This window comes from Microcebus murinus, chromosome 14 (assembly GCF_040939455.1).
Source record: "Microcebus murinus isolate Inina chromosome 14, M.murinus_Inina_mat1.0, whole genome shotgun sequence".
NCBI lineage: Eukaryota > Metazoa > Chordata > Mammalia > Primates > Cheirogaleidae > Microcebus > Microcebus murinus.
In genome coordinates this window covers 18,230,473-18,247,469 of record NC_134117.1, presented here as the reverse complement: position 1 = coordinate 18,247,469, position 16,997 = coordinate 18,230,473, and the positions used below count along the sequence as shown (strand labels likewise).

The 16,997-nt window shown below is 49.3% G+C and overlaps 1 protein-coding gene across 2 annotated transcripts in view; it reads left to right on the top strand.

The window, feature by feature from the left end:
• Positions 1 to 3,220: 3,220 nt before the first annotated feature.
• The window catches only part of MXI1 (MAX interactor 1, dimerization protein), a 76,459-nt gene continuing 62,682 nt past the window's right edge, over positions 3,221 to 16,997 (top strand). The window contains exon 1 of one of the 2 annotated variants that reach the window (XM_012771068.3): positions 3,221 to 3,750. In XM_012771068.3, the coding sequence (XP_012626522.1) occupies positions 3,477 to 3,750 (274 nt within the window). In that variant the 5' untranslated portion in view covers positions 3,221 to 3,476. Of the gene's footprint in view, positions 3,751 to 5,046; positions 5,125 to 16,997 lie in introns of those variants that run through there. The other variant, XM_076009799.1, reaches the window with a different exon arrangement.

Here is a 16,997-nt window from a genome sequence, read left to right as displayed (position 1 = left end):
GAAAACATCACCAAACAAGCTAATAAGCCCAACAAACAAACAGAAGGTTGGGAAGACAAGACCCAGGCTGAGTGGGCAGCTCAGATACCCAGGACCCTCTGGGAACATTGTAGCTGACCTCATGGGCATTTTTGCTTTTCTTTCAAAGAATTCACACATGTTCGGGGTGGATGCATTCTTATCCCCTACCTGTTCTCTGCAGAAACTCTCAGCAAGTTTCTAAAGAGGCCTGTTTACTTCTGGAATCAAAGCCCCAGAGAAAGGGGGGTTGCAAAGGGTCTGAATGGCTCCTCCTGGGAAGCAAAGCTAATCGGGAATGGAGCTGAGCTTGTAACCCAGCATCCTGGATGCCTGTCCTGTGATATAACCCCTGAAACACCACTCTTTCTGTTGGGGCCAACTTTATTAGAGAAATCTGTTAATTGGAGGACGGAGGGGAAAGAAGGAGAGAGCAATGCGATGTTAATATGATTTAACACTTGATGAGCTCTGAAAACAAATAAGGAAAGGGCTTTGGGCTTTAGCTTGGCACATTCATCGTTCCACATACGTGTCACCAAAATGAATATATGCAACTAAACTGTATGCAAGACTCTGGGGGTACAACAGCACAGACTTTGTAGAACAAAAAGGCATTTCTCCTGCCTCCACTGTGTCTCTTGTGGTGCCATTGTCTGAGGCTAAGAACTCACATAATAACAAAAAACAATGCCCCTATGATGGGGGGGGAAACTTGATTTGGCACCAGCAGTGGTGTTTTCCATGGGAATGATGGTGGGGGCTGTGGCTGGCTGTGGGAATAGTGCAAATCAGCACTTTTTTGTAGATTTTCTTCAAGCCGTTGTTTATTTTGGCTTTGGTCAGATCCGTGGCCCAGCTTGAAGATTCCCACTGGGCTTTCTGAAGCTCGCAGACCTATGAGAGATGGAGTAGGGATAAATAAATAATTACCAAACACCCTCCCCCCACCTGGCACTCATGTGTGGGGTGTGCCCATCTTGGTGGGTGTGCATATTCATACATGTGGTTTCAGTACTGTATATTTGACCCATGCCACCACTGGGGAATTAAAGAGAAACCAAGGTTTTCTCTGGGCTTAGTTGGTTCATTGTCTCAGTAACAGCTTTCATTTGGGGCAAGAGAGATCAGAGCTATTTTACACAAGTGCCAGTTTTTGCAAAATGGCCTTGGATAAAGCTTGTTTCAAACTGTGTATACATGAGGCCTTCCTAAAGTCCTTAGACATTTATAGACATTTCAAAATGAATAACTCAGATTGTGGTTCCTACAGAAACAACAAAGTCAGTAATTCTTATGATAATGGAAGATGAACTTTTATCTCACAGCTCTTAGAAGCTTCTACTTTATGGTAGCCAAAGGATTAGGAGATCAATCAGGTAAAATTTGCCACAAGGTGGAAAATGAGCCAAGAGTATGTGTAGTATGATTATATTATGCTCCAAAATGTGAATATTTTGGCTTTAAATTGCCAATTACTAATTGTTCATGTTATGTCAGCAGCAAGTCATTATATTTTTAAAACTGCACAAAGGTTTTCTTGAAGGCTCTGGGAGGGGGTGTGCGTGTATACCTACTCTGTAAGTTTTACATAGAGAGTATTTTACAAAGAAATCTACTTTCTCCCCTTTTTTCAAAAGTTTCCATTTCCAGTAAGAGTCTCTGTGACAAACGTGTATGAAGTTGCCTTTGAGCAGGGCGGCTGCACCACACAACTCCAGGGGGCAGTATCCTCTGCATCCTCTAGCCATGTCTCCCCTGGAGGAAACCTGCAGGTGGCTTTGCAATATTTAGATGGACTTGTTGTAGAGGTGTTTTCTAATGGAGTACAGGAGAGTCTTGCTCACTGCATCTTGTTCTCCTCTTAGATGCGAGTTACCCAGGCTCTGGCCTGGGTGTAGATTGGAAGGAAAAGATCTTACTAGAGGCAGAGTGAGCTAAGTGCAGATAACATTTACTCCACGCAAGCACCTTATCAGAGGTTTCAACTGATGTGGAAACTTAGGCCAAGAGAGGTTAAGGGACTTGTCCAAGCTCACAGTCCATAGGCCCCAGAGCTGGGATTTGAACCCTTCTCTATGGCACTCCAAAACAGCCCTCAATGATCCCTATGACCCCACAGCATCTCCAGGGGCTGGAAAGCATCCATGGTTGCCAACAGCAGCAGCAGGGAAACAATGTCAACTGGGCTAGGGGACTTCAGAACCAAAAGTGGGATTCAGCTGGGGGAGGGGCCAGTGGCTCCTGGCCTGCCATTTCTGCCTTTCTGTCAAATAAAAGGGAGCTGGGTGTGGAGGTACCCTGGTGAGAGCTTTGCACAGCTGGACCACCTCTGGAAAGAGGAGTGTGGAGAGCTGCTTACATCTCCTCCCCCTTCCTGAAAATTAACTTTGCATTTGAAGGGAGAAAGGAGGAGTGAGTAAATCTGTAACCCGGATTTGGGTGGCCTTGGGATTTCACTTGGCTGTCCCAAAGCACACACAGGTGCCTGTATGTGTGTGGGGGGTGGCCGGCGAGGGGAGTGGTTAGTGTTGGGGGGAAAGAGCTTCTGGTTACAGGCACGGTTCGAGTCTTCTCATTTAAATTGGGCTTTTAGGCCAGGCGCAGTGGCTCAGGCCTGTAATCCTAGCTCTCTGGGAGGCCTAGGTGGGAGGATCGCTCGAGGTCAGGAGTTCAAAACCAGCCTAAGCAAGAGCGAGACCCGTCTCTACTATAAATAGAAAGAAATTAATTGGCCAACTAAAAATATATTTAAAAAATTAGCCGGGCATGGTGGATTGCTTGAGCCCAGGAGTTTGAGGTTGCTGTGAGTTAGGCTGACTCCACGGCACTCACTCTAGCCTGGGCAACAAAGTGAGGCTGTGTCTCAAAACAAATAGATAGATAAAAATAAATTGGGCTTTTATTTATTTATTTTTTTAAAGTCACAGCAGCTACCATTTGCTGCGGACCTCCTATTACTATGTGCTAGGCACTGTGCCGGATGCTTTTGGAGGTGTTATTTTTCTGTAAAGAAAATAGTTTTTACACAGGTGCACTGAGAGACATCGAGTATTTTTTCCACTCCGGTGAAAATACAGCGCTCTACACTGTGGCAGGATTTGGGGAGAGGCGGGGAAGGGTGCGGGGACGGCCAGGGGGCGGGCCCTGCCTCGCTAGTCTCCACCTTTTATTTTGACCGGTCCGCTGGCGACAGGCTCGCACTAGGACCCAGGCGCCAGAGCGCCTCCGTCTGTCCTGTAGGTTCATTCAATCTCCCATACACACAGACCCACAGCGAGCCCGACGCACACTCACACACGCACACACACAACTGCACGCAGCCAGGCTCGGGAAGTCAGGCCGGCTCCCCGCCCGGCGCCCTCTCCGCTCCAGCCGGCTGGGTCTCCCCGGGGGCCCGGAGCTCGGCCGGCAGCGCAGCCCCGAAAGAGGACGAGCTCGGCGGACCCCGCTCCTCCATGGGCAAACGCGGGCGGCCGCGCAAGGAGGCGCGCTGCGAGGGCGCGGGGCTGGCCCCGGCCGCGCCCCCGGCCGTGCCCCCGGCCGCGGCCGCGCCCCAGCCCCCTGCCCAGCCCGAGGAGCCCGCGGGGGCCAAACCCAGATGCCCCTTCTCAGACATTTTCAACACCAGCGAGAACTCGATGGAGAAGCACATCAACACTTTTCTGCAGAACGTGCAGATTCTGCTCGAGGCCGCCAGCTACCTGGAGCAGATCGAGAAAGAAAACAAAAGTAAGTTTGGGGGCCCCGGCTCCTCCTCGGCGCCTGGCTCTTTCCTCCTCGCCCACTTGGGCGACCCCCGTCGCCAGCTTGGCCCGCGACCCCCCCGCCCCCCAACACACACATCCAGCCCTCGGCAGTAAAGCCGATGACACCGGAGAAAGGACACGCACGCACAAAGCTGCTAAAGATGTAACAAAGACGAGCGACGGGGAGAGGGGGGCCTGTCGGTGCGTCGGTCTGTCTGTCTCGGGAGGGCTGAGCGGATGGCCCGGCCGAGGAGCGGGGGAAGTGTTGTTGTTTGCTGACAACTGAGAGCTCGTCTCTTCGAGGTCGCCTTTCTTCCTTTTTATTCCCCCCCCCCTTTACCCCTCGAGGCTTCTCCGGCAGACAAGTGTTGTTTTTTTGTCTCTCGTTCCTGGGTGGGGTGAGGATTAGAAGCCGAAAGTTGGAAACCATAGGCAGAGCGCAGAGGCTCCAGAGAGAAAACACACAGACATTACAACAATAACAACCACGCAGCTCTCCGCGGCGTGGGCTCCGGCTGTCTCTGCCTCCTGTCTACTTCGCCTTCTCCTCCCCTGTCGCGGCAGGACTGGGCTCGGGCCATCGCGTCCACGCTCAGAGCCCCCCTGCGCCGCCGTTGCCCGGGGGTGCCATCCCCCCGCACCCCCAAAGAGGCCGGCGGGCCAGCCAGCGCCAACAGCTCGCCCCAGACCCGCCGTGCCGTGCTGGGGAAACTTGGCCGTGGCGAGGCGACTAGAAGGAAACTTTGGGATCTTGCAGAAACAATAGTTGGGGAAGAAGGTGTGGGCTGTTGTGTGCGGTTTCTTTATTTTCCGGGAGGCGGCTTTCGGCTCCCGAGCGAGCGCGCAGGGCGAGGAAGGCAAATGCCTTCCTGGTGGATTTCTGCCGTCCCCCGCCAACCTCCAGACTCAGGTGGAGAGCGATGCGGTGGGGAAGGTGGGGGGATGCTGAGAACCCCACCCGGCCTGGCCTCTTCCTTGTTTGTTTCATTTTTGCCACTGCCAGCCAGGTCCCCTAGCCGTCCCCGGGCAGTCAACTCAGCGCCCTAACCGGGCACGCGTGCGCGGCGTCTCCGGCACAGTCCTCAGAATAATAGCTGCGGGAAGGAAGGGACGAGGCAGATAGACCGACAGACGGGAGGAGACCGGGAGGTTTAATCTGTCCGAACAAGTAGAAAGATCAATGAGGCGAGAGAGGGAGACCGAGACAGACAGAGGGAGGGAGAGAAGAGAGAGGGGGGAAGAGAGAGAAAGGTCCGATTGCAACGTGTCAGATCTTGCAAGCTCCCCCCCCCAACACAACAAACCCCAAACACAAAAACACCTTCGCTGACTGACACCCCAGGCCTTCAGGGTTAAGGTAACCGAGTGTTGGCAGCGCAATTGTGCAGACGCTGTAAAGCGAAAACAAGGATTTGTGTTGGGAGGTCGGTGGTGCGTTCTTTTCTTTCTCTTCTCGCTTGTTTTCCCGGAGTGCCTGGGTTGCGAGAGAGGCGTATCGCAGGCTGTGTAGCCGAATCGCTTCGTGATTATTCATGCGGGGTACGGGGGGTGTTGGGGGGGGGGACAGTGTGTGCATTCGTCTGGAGGGCAGTTTCTGAAAAGCCAGAGCTGGGGAGGAGGAGTGGGGTGAAGACGTGGTTTTGTTTGGTGTTTGCTTTTGTTGCGGGAGGGGGGGGCGAGGGGGAGGGGCGTGATTTCTTTAGCTACCCCCGTCCGGGTCCCCAGTTCACCGGAGTCTGTCCCGTGGCGTCAGCTCTGACTAGGGGTGCACCCAAAGAGGGCACCTTGGCAGTGTGTGGCAAACCTGATTTGCCCCACTCCCCAGCGAATGCATTAAGGAAGCGGCCGGAGCTTCCTCAGCGTCCCGCCCCCCCCCTTTGCACCCGCAGACAATCGGAGACCTCCCCCCGCCCCACCCCACCCCACCCCGCCGCCCTGGCCGCCGCCAACTCCTTGTTTACCCCGTGCCGGGGCTCCGGCGTGGCCACCAGTCACGTAAGCAGAGAGCCAGGCGCGCCGGGCTCGGGCTGCCCCGAGCGGGGCGGGCTCGCGGCGGCGGAGCGGGGCTCCAGAGGCTGGTGAAGCCGAGGGGCTTCCTCCTGGTCCCTCTCCCGAGGGGTCTGCGCTGCAAACCTGCCGGCCCCCGAGAGGGGCTCTGGAGCCTTTGGGCCCAGTCAAAGTCAACTTCGTGTGCGTAATAAGTCCCTCGGCCCCGCAACCCCCCTCCTCCGGCCGGCTCCCCGCGGGAGTATTTTTAGCTCTCTCGCCTCTTTTCGCCGCCGCCGTTTGGCTCTAAATGACGTGATGCCAACGGCCCCCAGATTTCCCCGAGAGCTTGGGGCGCTGCGCCATGGCCAGCTCGGCTGCGGAGACCCCGCTCCAGGCTCTCGCCCCCTCCCCAACAGCTCACGCAGGCTGGGGTGACCTCCAGCAAACTCCGTGCGACCATCCGCCAGGCCCTCTATTATGCCCCCGGCAAGCAGGAGCGGCCCACGGGGCCCACTTTATCCTCCCAACTCTCCTCCCCTCCTCCCGCTCGGTCTGCGTCTCCTGGTACGGAAAACGGCGGGCCCTACATCTGTCTCGTTTTATTAGGGGGGCTTCTTCGCGCTGGCGGCGCTCGCCGTTGTTTTCTGCTCGCTGCACACAATGCCCGCACGTCACGGCGGTCCGCGTGTGCACAGCAATAACGCGAGTCGGGGGGCGGGTCGTGCGTGCGCCGGGCTCGGGCACTGCGGGTTGCTCCGCGCGCGCGGGGCTTGTTTTGCTCCAGAGCTCTGCTTTCCGAAACGCTTACATCATTCGGTCGTTGGGGGAGGGAGAGGGATCTGGGCGTTCCGATAGGATTCCAGCATTTCCCAGGTCCCAGGTTTTTGGAAGGAAGCAGGGACCCTAGCTTTTTAGTTATTACTATGATGGGGGGGCGGGTCAGGTTTTGTTTGTTGTGCAAGTCTTTTTTATTAGGCCACTACTGCAAAGGGTATTGCTGGCTGGCTCAGGTGCACAACCTCCCTGCCTTCATTTCAGCGAGTTCCCCAGTAATCACTTGATCTCGGTTTCTCCGCCTCCTCCTCCTCCCCCTCCCTGCTAGAGACACATGGTTTCCACATGGAGACAAACTTCTTTCCTCCGACTGGACTTGACCTAGCTGCGTCGTTCAGCCAATCGGCAGCGTCAGCCTCCTCTGACGTCACGCGTTGCTGAGGCTGGAGGCTGGGGGGTGGGGCCAGGATGCAAGCCAGGAAATCTCATGGAGCTGTAGTGTGGCCAGCTGGTCCAGTCTCTTCTTAAAGGGACGCAATTCTCCCTAGAGATGAGCGTCGAGCCTGGATTTTACGGTTTCAGATTTGGTGAGACCTTCCTGAGATGCACGATAGACCCTAGTCACGAGTTCACTTGTTCCGTTTTTACTGTTGTTTGCAAAGCACTTACTTAGCAAGGAGCTTGCCTTATTTTCCATTCTAGCCAGAACTGCTTTTCATTGCCTCGTTGAGGTTTCCGTAGTAGGAGTGCTTACTAAGTTGTGGCCACAGTGCTGAATTATTTCCAGTAGATAGGGTGAGTGTTCCAGGGGAAGGGTTCAAATTCGGTCACCTGTGTTGGCCGTCTGCTGTTTGCAAGGCAAGAAAGAGAATCCCCAGGAAATGCAGGTACATTCTTCCAAAATTCCAACTAATGTGTATCCCTACGAATCTCAGATTTCTTGAAGGCCTCCAGAAATTTATTAGTCTTGAAGACTGTGGCTCTGTTATCATAAATTCAGAAGTTATATGTAAAAAACCTCTGGCATCACCTGTATGCAGTTCAAGTCCAGTGGAGGGGTGGCAATTAAAGACTAATAAGTAGAAAAAGATTTAGTTCTTGTTTTGGAAAAGGTTAAAACTCAAAGGGAAGAAGATTCACAAATGGATGTCAGGTGCATAAAAGCTGGTTGGCAGATAAGTGGAAGAAGCAGGTAAGGTCTGGAGGAGAGAAATGGCCTTCCCAGTGTCTCCCAGTCGAGGCAACACTTAAGATAGGGAAGAATGATGACACGGGAGTAGAAAGCCTTGGGTTGCTTCCTCCAGTGGATAACCTGGTTTTCAGGGTGGGGCGCCTTCCTAGGGGCCACAGACAGGCCATGAAGCAGCCTCTTTCTCTTGGTGGAGGGAGCTGCTGTTATGAGGTGTCATTTAGCCCCACCCTGTCCTCCTGACAATCTCCTCCGCCCTGTCATGAAATCTCTGCTCCTGTCCAGCAGGTCCCCCAGCAAGTAGGCTTCACAGGCAAGCCACTGTGCTGGACTCAGGCTCTTCCCTCTGCCTAGAATACCCTCATTCTCTTAATTCCCTGGGGTCATCTGTATCCTACCCTCCTCTCAAGACTTAGGTCAGTTCCTACCTCCTCCAGGAAACCTCACCTGGCTATTTCTGTCTACTCGGTTCTATTTCTTGAGTTGGTGTAGTTGAGAGAATGAAAACGTTGCATACACATGGAGCAAGGCCCGAGTTAATACTCTACTGCTTACTGGCTGTGTGACCTTGGACATACGTTACTTAGCCTCTCTGAAGTTCCATTTCTTTTTTGTAAAATGGGGATAATGAAATTGCACCACCCTCACATCATTGCCAAACAACTGCATGAGGTACTGCATCGAAGTATTTCAAGTACCTGGAATATAATAGATGCTCGATAAATAGTAACTTCTCTGAGCTTTGATAACCTTGCAATTCTCTTCTTGATTCCTGTGTATTAGCTTTATCTTCACAGGGAGATTATTAGCATCTTATGGGAAAAGATCACCTACAGTATTCAGTATATGTCACCCATTGCATATAGCATAGCACTGACATACAGAAGACAATACACATTTCCTAATTGGTTGGATTTGTCATTTACTGTCTATGGCACAGGGATCAGGTTTGGAGGCCAGGGAACACATGATAGCCTTTCTGAAGACCTGGAGAAGAGTAGGAAATACTGATTTCTGACCGCCCTTGGGTGGTAAGACCAAGGCCTGCATGATGATAGGTCAGGTCCAGAGAGCTGAAACTGCATTATGTCAACAGCTATGACCCTAAGAATGAAAAAGTTACTGGCTTAGAAACTAGGGGACTAGGGCAACTTATGCTAAAATTGAAGACTTTGATGGTAACTCATGTTCAAGCTGGCCATATTTCTGCTGGGCAGCCATCTTATGATGAATTCATTCATTCCACAAATTTGTATTGAGCACCTACTATGTGCAATTGCCTTTTTCTGAAGATCCTGTAGGTTGACTTGTGGTGTGAGTGGAGTCAGATAATTATTTTTAGTGGAACTGTGTGAAGAGCATTCTTAAATCAGGCCTTATTTCCTCTGCATCCTAAATTATGTTCCCCCGATTCAGCTTTTTTCCCATTTTAAATATGATCTCTGCCCACTGGTAAATGTCAGAAGATGACTTTTTTGAGGCTATTATTGTGACTTTCAGAGTCTCAGAGCTCCCAGGGACAGGATGCCCAGGGAAGGGGATCTGGGGAAGGGGACGGACTTAGGACGTTAGTGAAGCTGAATCGAGCCATTCCTGGTTTGGGAGGAAAAAGGAGGCTCCATTAGCTATCAAGGCAAAGCAGCAGCTGGTCACTCATCTTTCGTCTGTGACCAAGATACTTCCCCATGGACACACCCAGAAACGGGGATTTTCATCTGAGGATAGCTGGGGAAAAGTCTAGAGGTGAAACTGAGGGAAATGCAGAGGGTGCCAGCATGCAGCAACAGAGCAACTAGTCATATCACATAAGATCAACATCTGCTACCACTTATTAAGTACTGACCACATACTGAGTGTGGGACTGTCCATGCATTATCCACCCCAATCTTCACAACAGCCCTATGACAGATGCAATTTTATTATCCCATTTTACAGAGAGGGTAACCAAGGAGCAGGGATTCCAGGTAACTTGTTCAAAGGTCGCATGGTCTGTAAGTGGCAGAGCTGAGCCTGCGGTCTTCACCAGTCTTAACCGTATACACATGTACTGATTTTATAGCCAAGGAATGAAGTCCAAAGAGGTGAAATGACCTGCTCAAGGTCACCCAGCAACCTGAAGCAGAGCTGGTATTTGAAACACCCTGTTGATTATCCTGCACACACCTTGCTTAGAAAGGGGTTAGAAGTGAGGCTGAAGACAGAATAGCCGGCCAGAGAGGATTTTTGTTTTTCAGAGTTGTTCAACTCTGCTGGCCCTAACTCAAGTTTAGGGTTCCTAGGAAACACCACCCCCCTCCTGCTGCCTTTCCCAAGTCTATCCTCGGGGCATATTAGAGGGCTTGGGGCTGTTGCTATGGTACTGGGGCCAACAGCAGGTTCATCAAAAGCCGGGTCTTTTGCCTTTTAAGAAAAAGCCCAGCCTGCAGAAGTGAATTGGCCACAAAGATTTGCATCAGTCATTGTGGCTTGTTCTGTTTTAGATCCCCCTGCCTCCCTACCCACCCCCTCCTCCCTACCACCACCACTTTCTATAAATACAGTTGGATAAATATTGATTTAAACTGGGTTTCTGGAGGAGAAGCACATGCTTGCCCTGGCTTGGTCTTCGCTTAGATACCACCAGTCTGTTGGGCCTAACACACCTAACCCCCAACAGCTCTGGCTTCCAGATGACCTGTTTTAGGGACGTGAATTCTGTGGTTTTGTGGCTTTTGAGTTAAAAAAAAGAGAGAGAAAAAAAGAAATAAAAAAGCAACAACCCAGCAAGAAATGGGAATCTTCTTGCAGAATGAGGAAAACAATTTTCAGCAGGCAGAAATGGGGGGAGGTTGCTGGAGGTCTGGCCTTCTGAACCATTCTCTTCCCTTCTATTCTTCCTTCTCCTCCATCTTGGGTTTTGTTTTTAAAGGAGGCAGGGGGTAAAACAGAGCATTAGGGCCAGAAGGAGCCCTGGGGGTCACAGAGCATCTGTCATCCTCATATACAGACTTGGAGGCTGAGGCCCAGAGAGGGACAGTGGCTTGCTCAGGATGACACAGCAGAGGCAGAACCAAGTCCTTCTGGGCTGTGTTCCCTCCTGCCTGATATGAGGATGGGTCCCAGGCTGAGCCCCCAAAACTGGGCTTTTGTTTTGCAGGTCCAGTGCTTATAAAGTCAGCAATTCTCAAACCTGGTTTACTGATCCCAGGGTGTGTCTGGTTATTACAAAGGTCATTGCAACATTCTCAATCGTCTTTCAAAATGAAGCTAATTTGAATTTGCCACACTTAGAAAAGTATTTTCTTTTACATTTGAGGGGTAGGAGGAGGGAGAGAGGAGCTAGAATGTGGTGACAAAGATGAGACATCTAGCCCAAGACTTAACTGAGGAGGAGAAATTCATGTCATGGTCGGGGAGCTCCTTTTAGGGGTGAGACACACACACACACACACACACACACACAAGTGGGTTTCAATTCCCCAGTGACAGACATCTGTCCTCTGGCACTTTTGCTAAACTTAAAGGAAGCAATTGTCTTATCGTGATACCTGAGTGGCCTGGCCAGAGGTGTTAAAGCTGTCAACAACTGGCTTGATCTCTCCAGCCAAAAATAATGGACATTTACTACCATCATCTGCAGCAAGAGGCCACTTCTTTGCTTCCTCATCTTGGCACAATGTGTGCTGGGCCCCTTGCTTGCGAAACATTTTGAAAGTTCAGGTAACCCCTGCTTTGAGCAATAAGTCTCCAGGAAATTTATGTAAACAGAATCCCTTTTTTAAAAATTTAGACTAGAGAAACTCCCTTGAACAGGCCCTTGCAGCAACTGTTAATGCTTTGGTAAGATGTGGAATTATGTTGTGTGCCAGTAATTCTAAATTTGTTTTGTGAGTTTGTTCATTCCAATGCCAGGTTTTGGAAATTCAGTTGTCTTAAAGTAAACCCCAAAAGTGTGAGATGGCATTTGACTTGGGCTTTATGTCTTTGTTTCTAGCCATGATTACAGACAGAATAATAATTTATCCTGGGCTTCTAAAAGTAATAGTTCCCTCCTTCCCTGCCTGACCCCTCCATGTTTAAAATCCTTTGTGTTTTTGTTTTTGTCCTATAATTTCTACATATCTGACTTTTCTTTTTTCTTCTTCTTTTTCTTAACTGCCTGAGCTTAGGAAACCAAGTACCATGTAAGTAACTTTGTAGATAAACAAATTCCACTCTCAGTTCTTTACAGATAGGGACCTTCTACACTTGGAGGGTTGTCCACACCAGTGTTCCTACCCAGCCCACTCTCCCATACATGCAGCATGCCTTTGGAACATACCTCAAATATCCAACTCCTGTGTCTGCTACGGAAATTTAAACACAGCAAAATTAGAAAGATAAGCATACTGTCCTGAGGGGAAAGGAGATAGGGAAATTCAAACTAAGGCCAATAAACAGGGATTTGGATTACCTACTGTTTAAAATATTCATACTCTGTGTCTCCACTGCCATTATCCTTTATTCAAGGATACTTGAATAAAGATATCTGGGACCAGGTATGCTATTGTATTAGAATGGAGAGCATGTGCAGGGCTGCTCTGTTTCTGGCCATGGGTGGCAAGTGGGAACTGGTATGGCCTTTGTTTTTATTTCTACAAGGACCCAGAACTACTGTGTGGCACGCCTGTGTCATCTCCCTCTTCCCTCTACCACAGCCTGGCCATCCTACCATATTTCTTGGCTCCCAAGACTCTGAGTGCCTTATGTACAACTTCGTTTCATTCTTTCTACCAGCTGTAAAATTTAGCTCAATTCAACACATTTCTAAAACCTGCCAGGCACCAAGCACCATGCATGGTGCTTCCAAAGTGAAACATGTGTGGTCTTCAGTCCCAGTTCTGTATCCCAGTTCAAATGACAGACAAGCAGAAACCAATCAACAATTCTTGTCTGTTTCCTGGTAGTGTAATAACCCGTTCCCAAGAGGGCTGCTGACAAGTGCAATGCCTTCTCTGTTTTCCAAAGGAATAATGATAATGGCCTCCTTTTACTGAGCATTTACTATGTGCCAGCACCATGCTAAGCACTTTATATTAATCCTCACAAACATCCAATGGGTGGGTGCTCTAATTACCTTCATTTTATAAATGAGGAAAGCCTTGATCTGAGCAAGGCTGACTAACTTTCCCAAAGCTACATACTAACAAAAAGTGGAGCAGAAACACAAACCCAGGATTTTCTTTTTTCCTACAGAGACCTTGGGACTCTGGCAGAACCTTCGTGGAACAAGAAGTTAGCAAGAGGCAAGAATTGGAATCTGATGTTTTAAGTCCAGGCTGAGGGAGTTCCTTTGGGAGTCCCCCTGGGGTTGCTTCCTTTTCTTCCCACTCTTCTGGGGACAGAAAGAGATTAGCCAAAACCCTCCAGGCTCTTTGGGCATTGACACTAGAGTCTCAAGTAGGCCCCTTTCTCAAGAGGGCAATGGTCTAGGGTATTGCCACTTGCACGTGCAATACTACCTTGCCCAGCAGCCCCTGGAGAACTCACCCAACCAGTAGGGCTCCTGTGGCTCTGCAAGCTAGGGTGTCAGAAGTGTGAGTCCACACCCTGTTCGGCTGTGCTAGGCTTCCTGAAGGCCTCGAGCTTGGAGCGCAGCTGGGCTGGCCTGTATGTGGAGCCAAGGGCTCCTGCCAGAGAACCCAGAAGAGAGAGGCAAGTGCGAGCTGCAGAGATGAGCGTTGGGCCCTGGCTGTCATTGCAGCAGTGTGTGCCAGCTGGTTCTGGTCAAACGACATAGGCCCAACCTCTTCCTCTCCCAGATTCAGATCTAGGAAACAAGAATGATCCTAAATATAACTGGGTTCATGTTATTCATTTGATTAAAGGCCTCGCCTTGTCACCCAGGCTGGAGTACAGTGGAACATTCATAGCTCACTGTAGCCTTGAACACCTGGGCTCCAGCCATCCTCCTGCCTCAGCCTCCCAAAGTTCTGGGACAACAGGTGTGAGCCAGCACACCTGGCCAAAGCCCTTCAGTAGTTTCTTTCCTGTTTCACTTAGAATAAAAATCCAAACTCCTTGCCATGGCTTTCACCCCTGCTGTTCAGAGTGAATGTGGTTCGTGGATGGGCTACCTTGGCATCCTTTGGGACCTTGTTAGGAATGAGACTTCCAGCCCCTCGCCCCGAGGCTTGCTGAAGCAGAACCTCAATTTACCACAATTTTCAGGTGATCTGTGTGCTTGTTAAAGTTGGGAAAATGTCCTGGACAGCCTTTGTGATTTTCCCAGCTCCCCTACCTACTTGCCTAAACCTACCCACCCTTTTATCATTTATCCCTTATCCTATTTTTCACAATTTACAATTATGTTACCTGCTTACCATCAGTCTGCCCAGCTAGAATGCGACCACCTTGAGGGCGGAGACCATAAGTAGTTTTGTTCCTTATCTATCCTCAGCATCTAGCTTAGGGCCCAGCACATAATAGATGCTTAGGGAATATTTACTGAATAGATGATGATTTTTCTGTCTTAACTTTCTGACCTAGTGTTTCTCAACAAAGGAGCTGTTGGTGGGACAGTTCTTGTGCAGATTAGTTTGGAATACTGGTGGATTTAACATCCTGGGTTCCCACTCACTAACTGCCACTGGAACCCCACCCCCAGTCATTGTGACATTCCAAAAGAGCCTCCTACACATTTCTGAAGCCTCCTAGAGGAATGGGATTGCCCTTGGTGGAGACCATTGCCCTAACCAATTCTGTTTGACCTTATCTGATTGAACCTAACATGGATGTATACTGTGGGGTCCAAGAGTCAGAATGTCTAGGTTTGAATTTGCCTGTGTGATCTTGGGCAAATCACTTAACCTTTCTGATGCTCATCTGTAAAACAAGAATCTCAGAGGTGTGCTGAGGATTAAAGGAATTGACTGCAGGAGCAGTTCTGTGCATGTAGTCAGCTCTAGTTACATGGCAGCTAGTGGGCAATGGATGTACATTGTTCTAGGATCTTTGGGGAATCCCAGCATCCTAGAAGCAGAATACTAAAGCTAGAAGAGACAGTGAGATCACCTATGTCTTCAAATAGGCAAGAGCCTGGTGTTTTTATTATAAATGCTGCACCTGGAGCTAAGAGAACTCAGACACAAGGCAGCAGGAGCTGAATGTGTGGTTTAGTGTCTAGGCCTGGCCGGGCATAACAGTGACCTCTGCTGCCAAGGGGTGGGGGCAGGGCAACTCTAGGGCAGCTCCTGGCAGGGGAGGGAGGGTTACCCAGGGCTGTGGCAAGAATGTGGGGCATCCTCTTAGCAGCAGGAGAAGGCCTCTGGCAGCCTTTTTTTTTTTTTTTTTTTAAAGGCGTTAAAACCAAGTTGCATCTAACTTTGAAAGAATAGATCATTGCAATACTGAAACCTATAAATGCAACAAAAAAGAAAATTATTCTTGCTTTTGAATATAGATGCAAAAATTCTAAACAACAGTATTAACTCATGGAATTGAGCAGTGCTTCAAAAGAATAACATACCATGGCTGACCACGTTATATGGCTGAAAGTCATGAAATCTACCAGTATAAATGATTACAGCCACAAAGTATAGGAGAATAATACGTGACTACAACAACAAATGATGAAAAGTCATTTGAAAAAAGTATTGGGGAGGCATTTCTCATGAAGGAAACTATTTCCATGCAACAAAGATTGTTTACCTGTGGTGGTCTTTTAATTACAGTGGAAGAGTGAGTTTGGGCTCAGGGCTTTCAGTCTTCACCAGCAGAAAAAGAGTTGACTCTGAGGGCAACCTCTCCTTAGGGAAAAAGCAGCACTGGGATCCTTTGGGCATGTAACTTGATCCTGGCATTTAAAGGATTGGGGCCCCACAGGTTTAAAAGATCAGAAAACTTATTCCACTTTGTTGTTTTTTTTTTTTTTTTTCTTCTTTAAACAAGAATCAACCAGAAAGAGAACTGTGGAGATGAGAAGAGAGCACAGGACTACAGGCCTGAGTTCAACCCTTGCTCCATCGGTTTGATAGACAGCTGTGTGGCCTTGGGCAAATTACCACACCTCTCTGAGCTTCAATTTTCTCAACTGAAAAATGGAGACTGTATTGAGAAATAAGCTTAATAATATAAACTTCTATGACATAAACCATGAAATGTTCTTTAGAGAAACATTCACTTGGTGTGTCCCTAGCAAAATCCTCCCAAATATCCTTATCAGTTGCACCTGAGAGCACCCAAATGGGTGCTCCAGAGCAAGCAAGCCACTTAGATGAGCATATTAATTTGGTCCTGCAATGCAGATTTCTTCCTGGATCCAACTTCATGAAAAAAGAAGGAAAAGGACATTGGAGAGATTAACACATCCATTATAATCACTGAAATAGACTGCTGTAATAAGGGCCATTTAATAAAGTGTAAGAAGCCCTTTTCTAGGAGGGGAGAGGTGGGTCAGGGTGCAAGTGTAGCTGTTTGAGTCTTTGCCAATAGTCTGATCTCACCAGAAAAACTGGAGTTAAAAAACAACAAACTTCCAGATTCAGATTCAGCCGTCTCAGATTAACGCTGCCTCCCCCTGCCGTTCCCCCCACCTCATGTCCTTTCCCTTTCTCCCCAGCTCGGACACCTGGAGGCTTGGTGCGTTTCTGTGTGGTTGGGATGTCAGCCTGCAGCCCTGGTGACTGGAGCCCTGGGAGGCGGCAGCTACCTCTCGGGTTTAGCATTACGTCATCCCTTCTAGACCCAAATTTATCTCGGCTGCACACAGACCCGCAGCTCTGAGCTGCCGCTGACTTGAGGAGAGCTTACGCATGAAGTTAGGCAAGGCTGACTCACTGGGCAGAGGGAAAGGTTTTCTGCTGCTGTTCACGTTTCTGGGCTCTGAAGATGTGGCTGCGGTCTTGATTTGGGGGTGGGGGATGGAAAAATGTACAACTGTTATGGTTTTCATTTAGGAGCTCAGAGCTCACTCTCCCCAACCTTGATTATTTGAAAACCCCCATCCTTAAAGATAACTGCAGGAAACAGTGCCCTACACAGTAAGCACTTTGCAGTTTCAGGGAAGTTCTAAGCACCAGGTGTCACCAACACAGTGACTTTGGACTTGTAACTTAACATCATGGCCCCTTCACCTGGCTCCATCTCGCCTCTCTGCAGAAAAGATATAAATAACATACCAGCTTCCATTGTTTATGAATCTGCAATAAATCACTTGGAAATCTGCACTTAGTAAACTGTGCTGGAAAAGGACCCCTGAAAATTGAAAGCTTTGCCTGCTTCCTTCAGAAGGCAGACTGCCCCCATCCAGGCTGTGATTG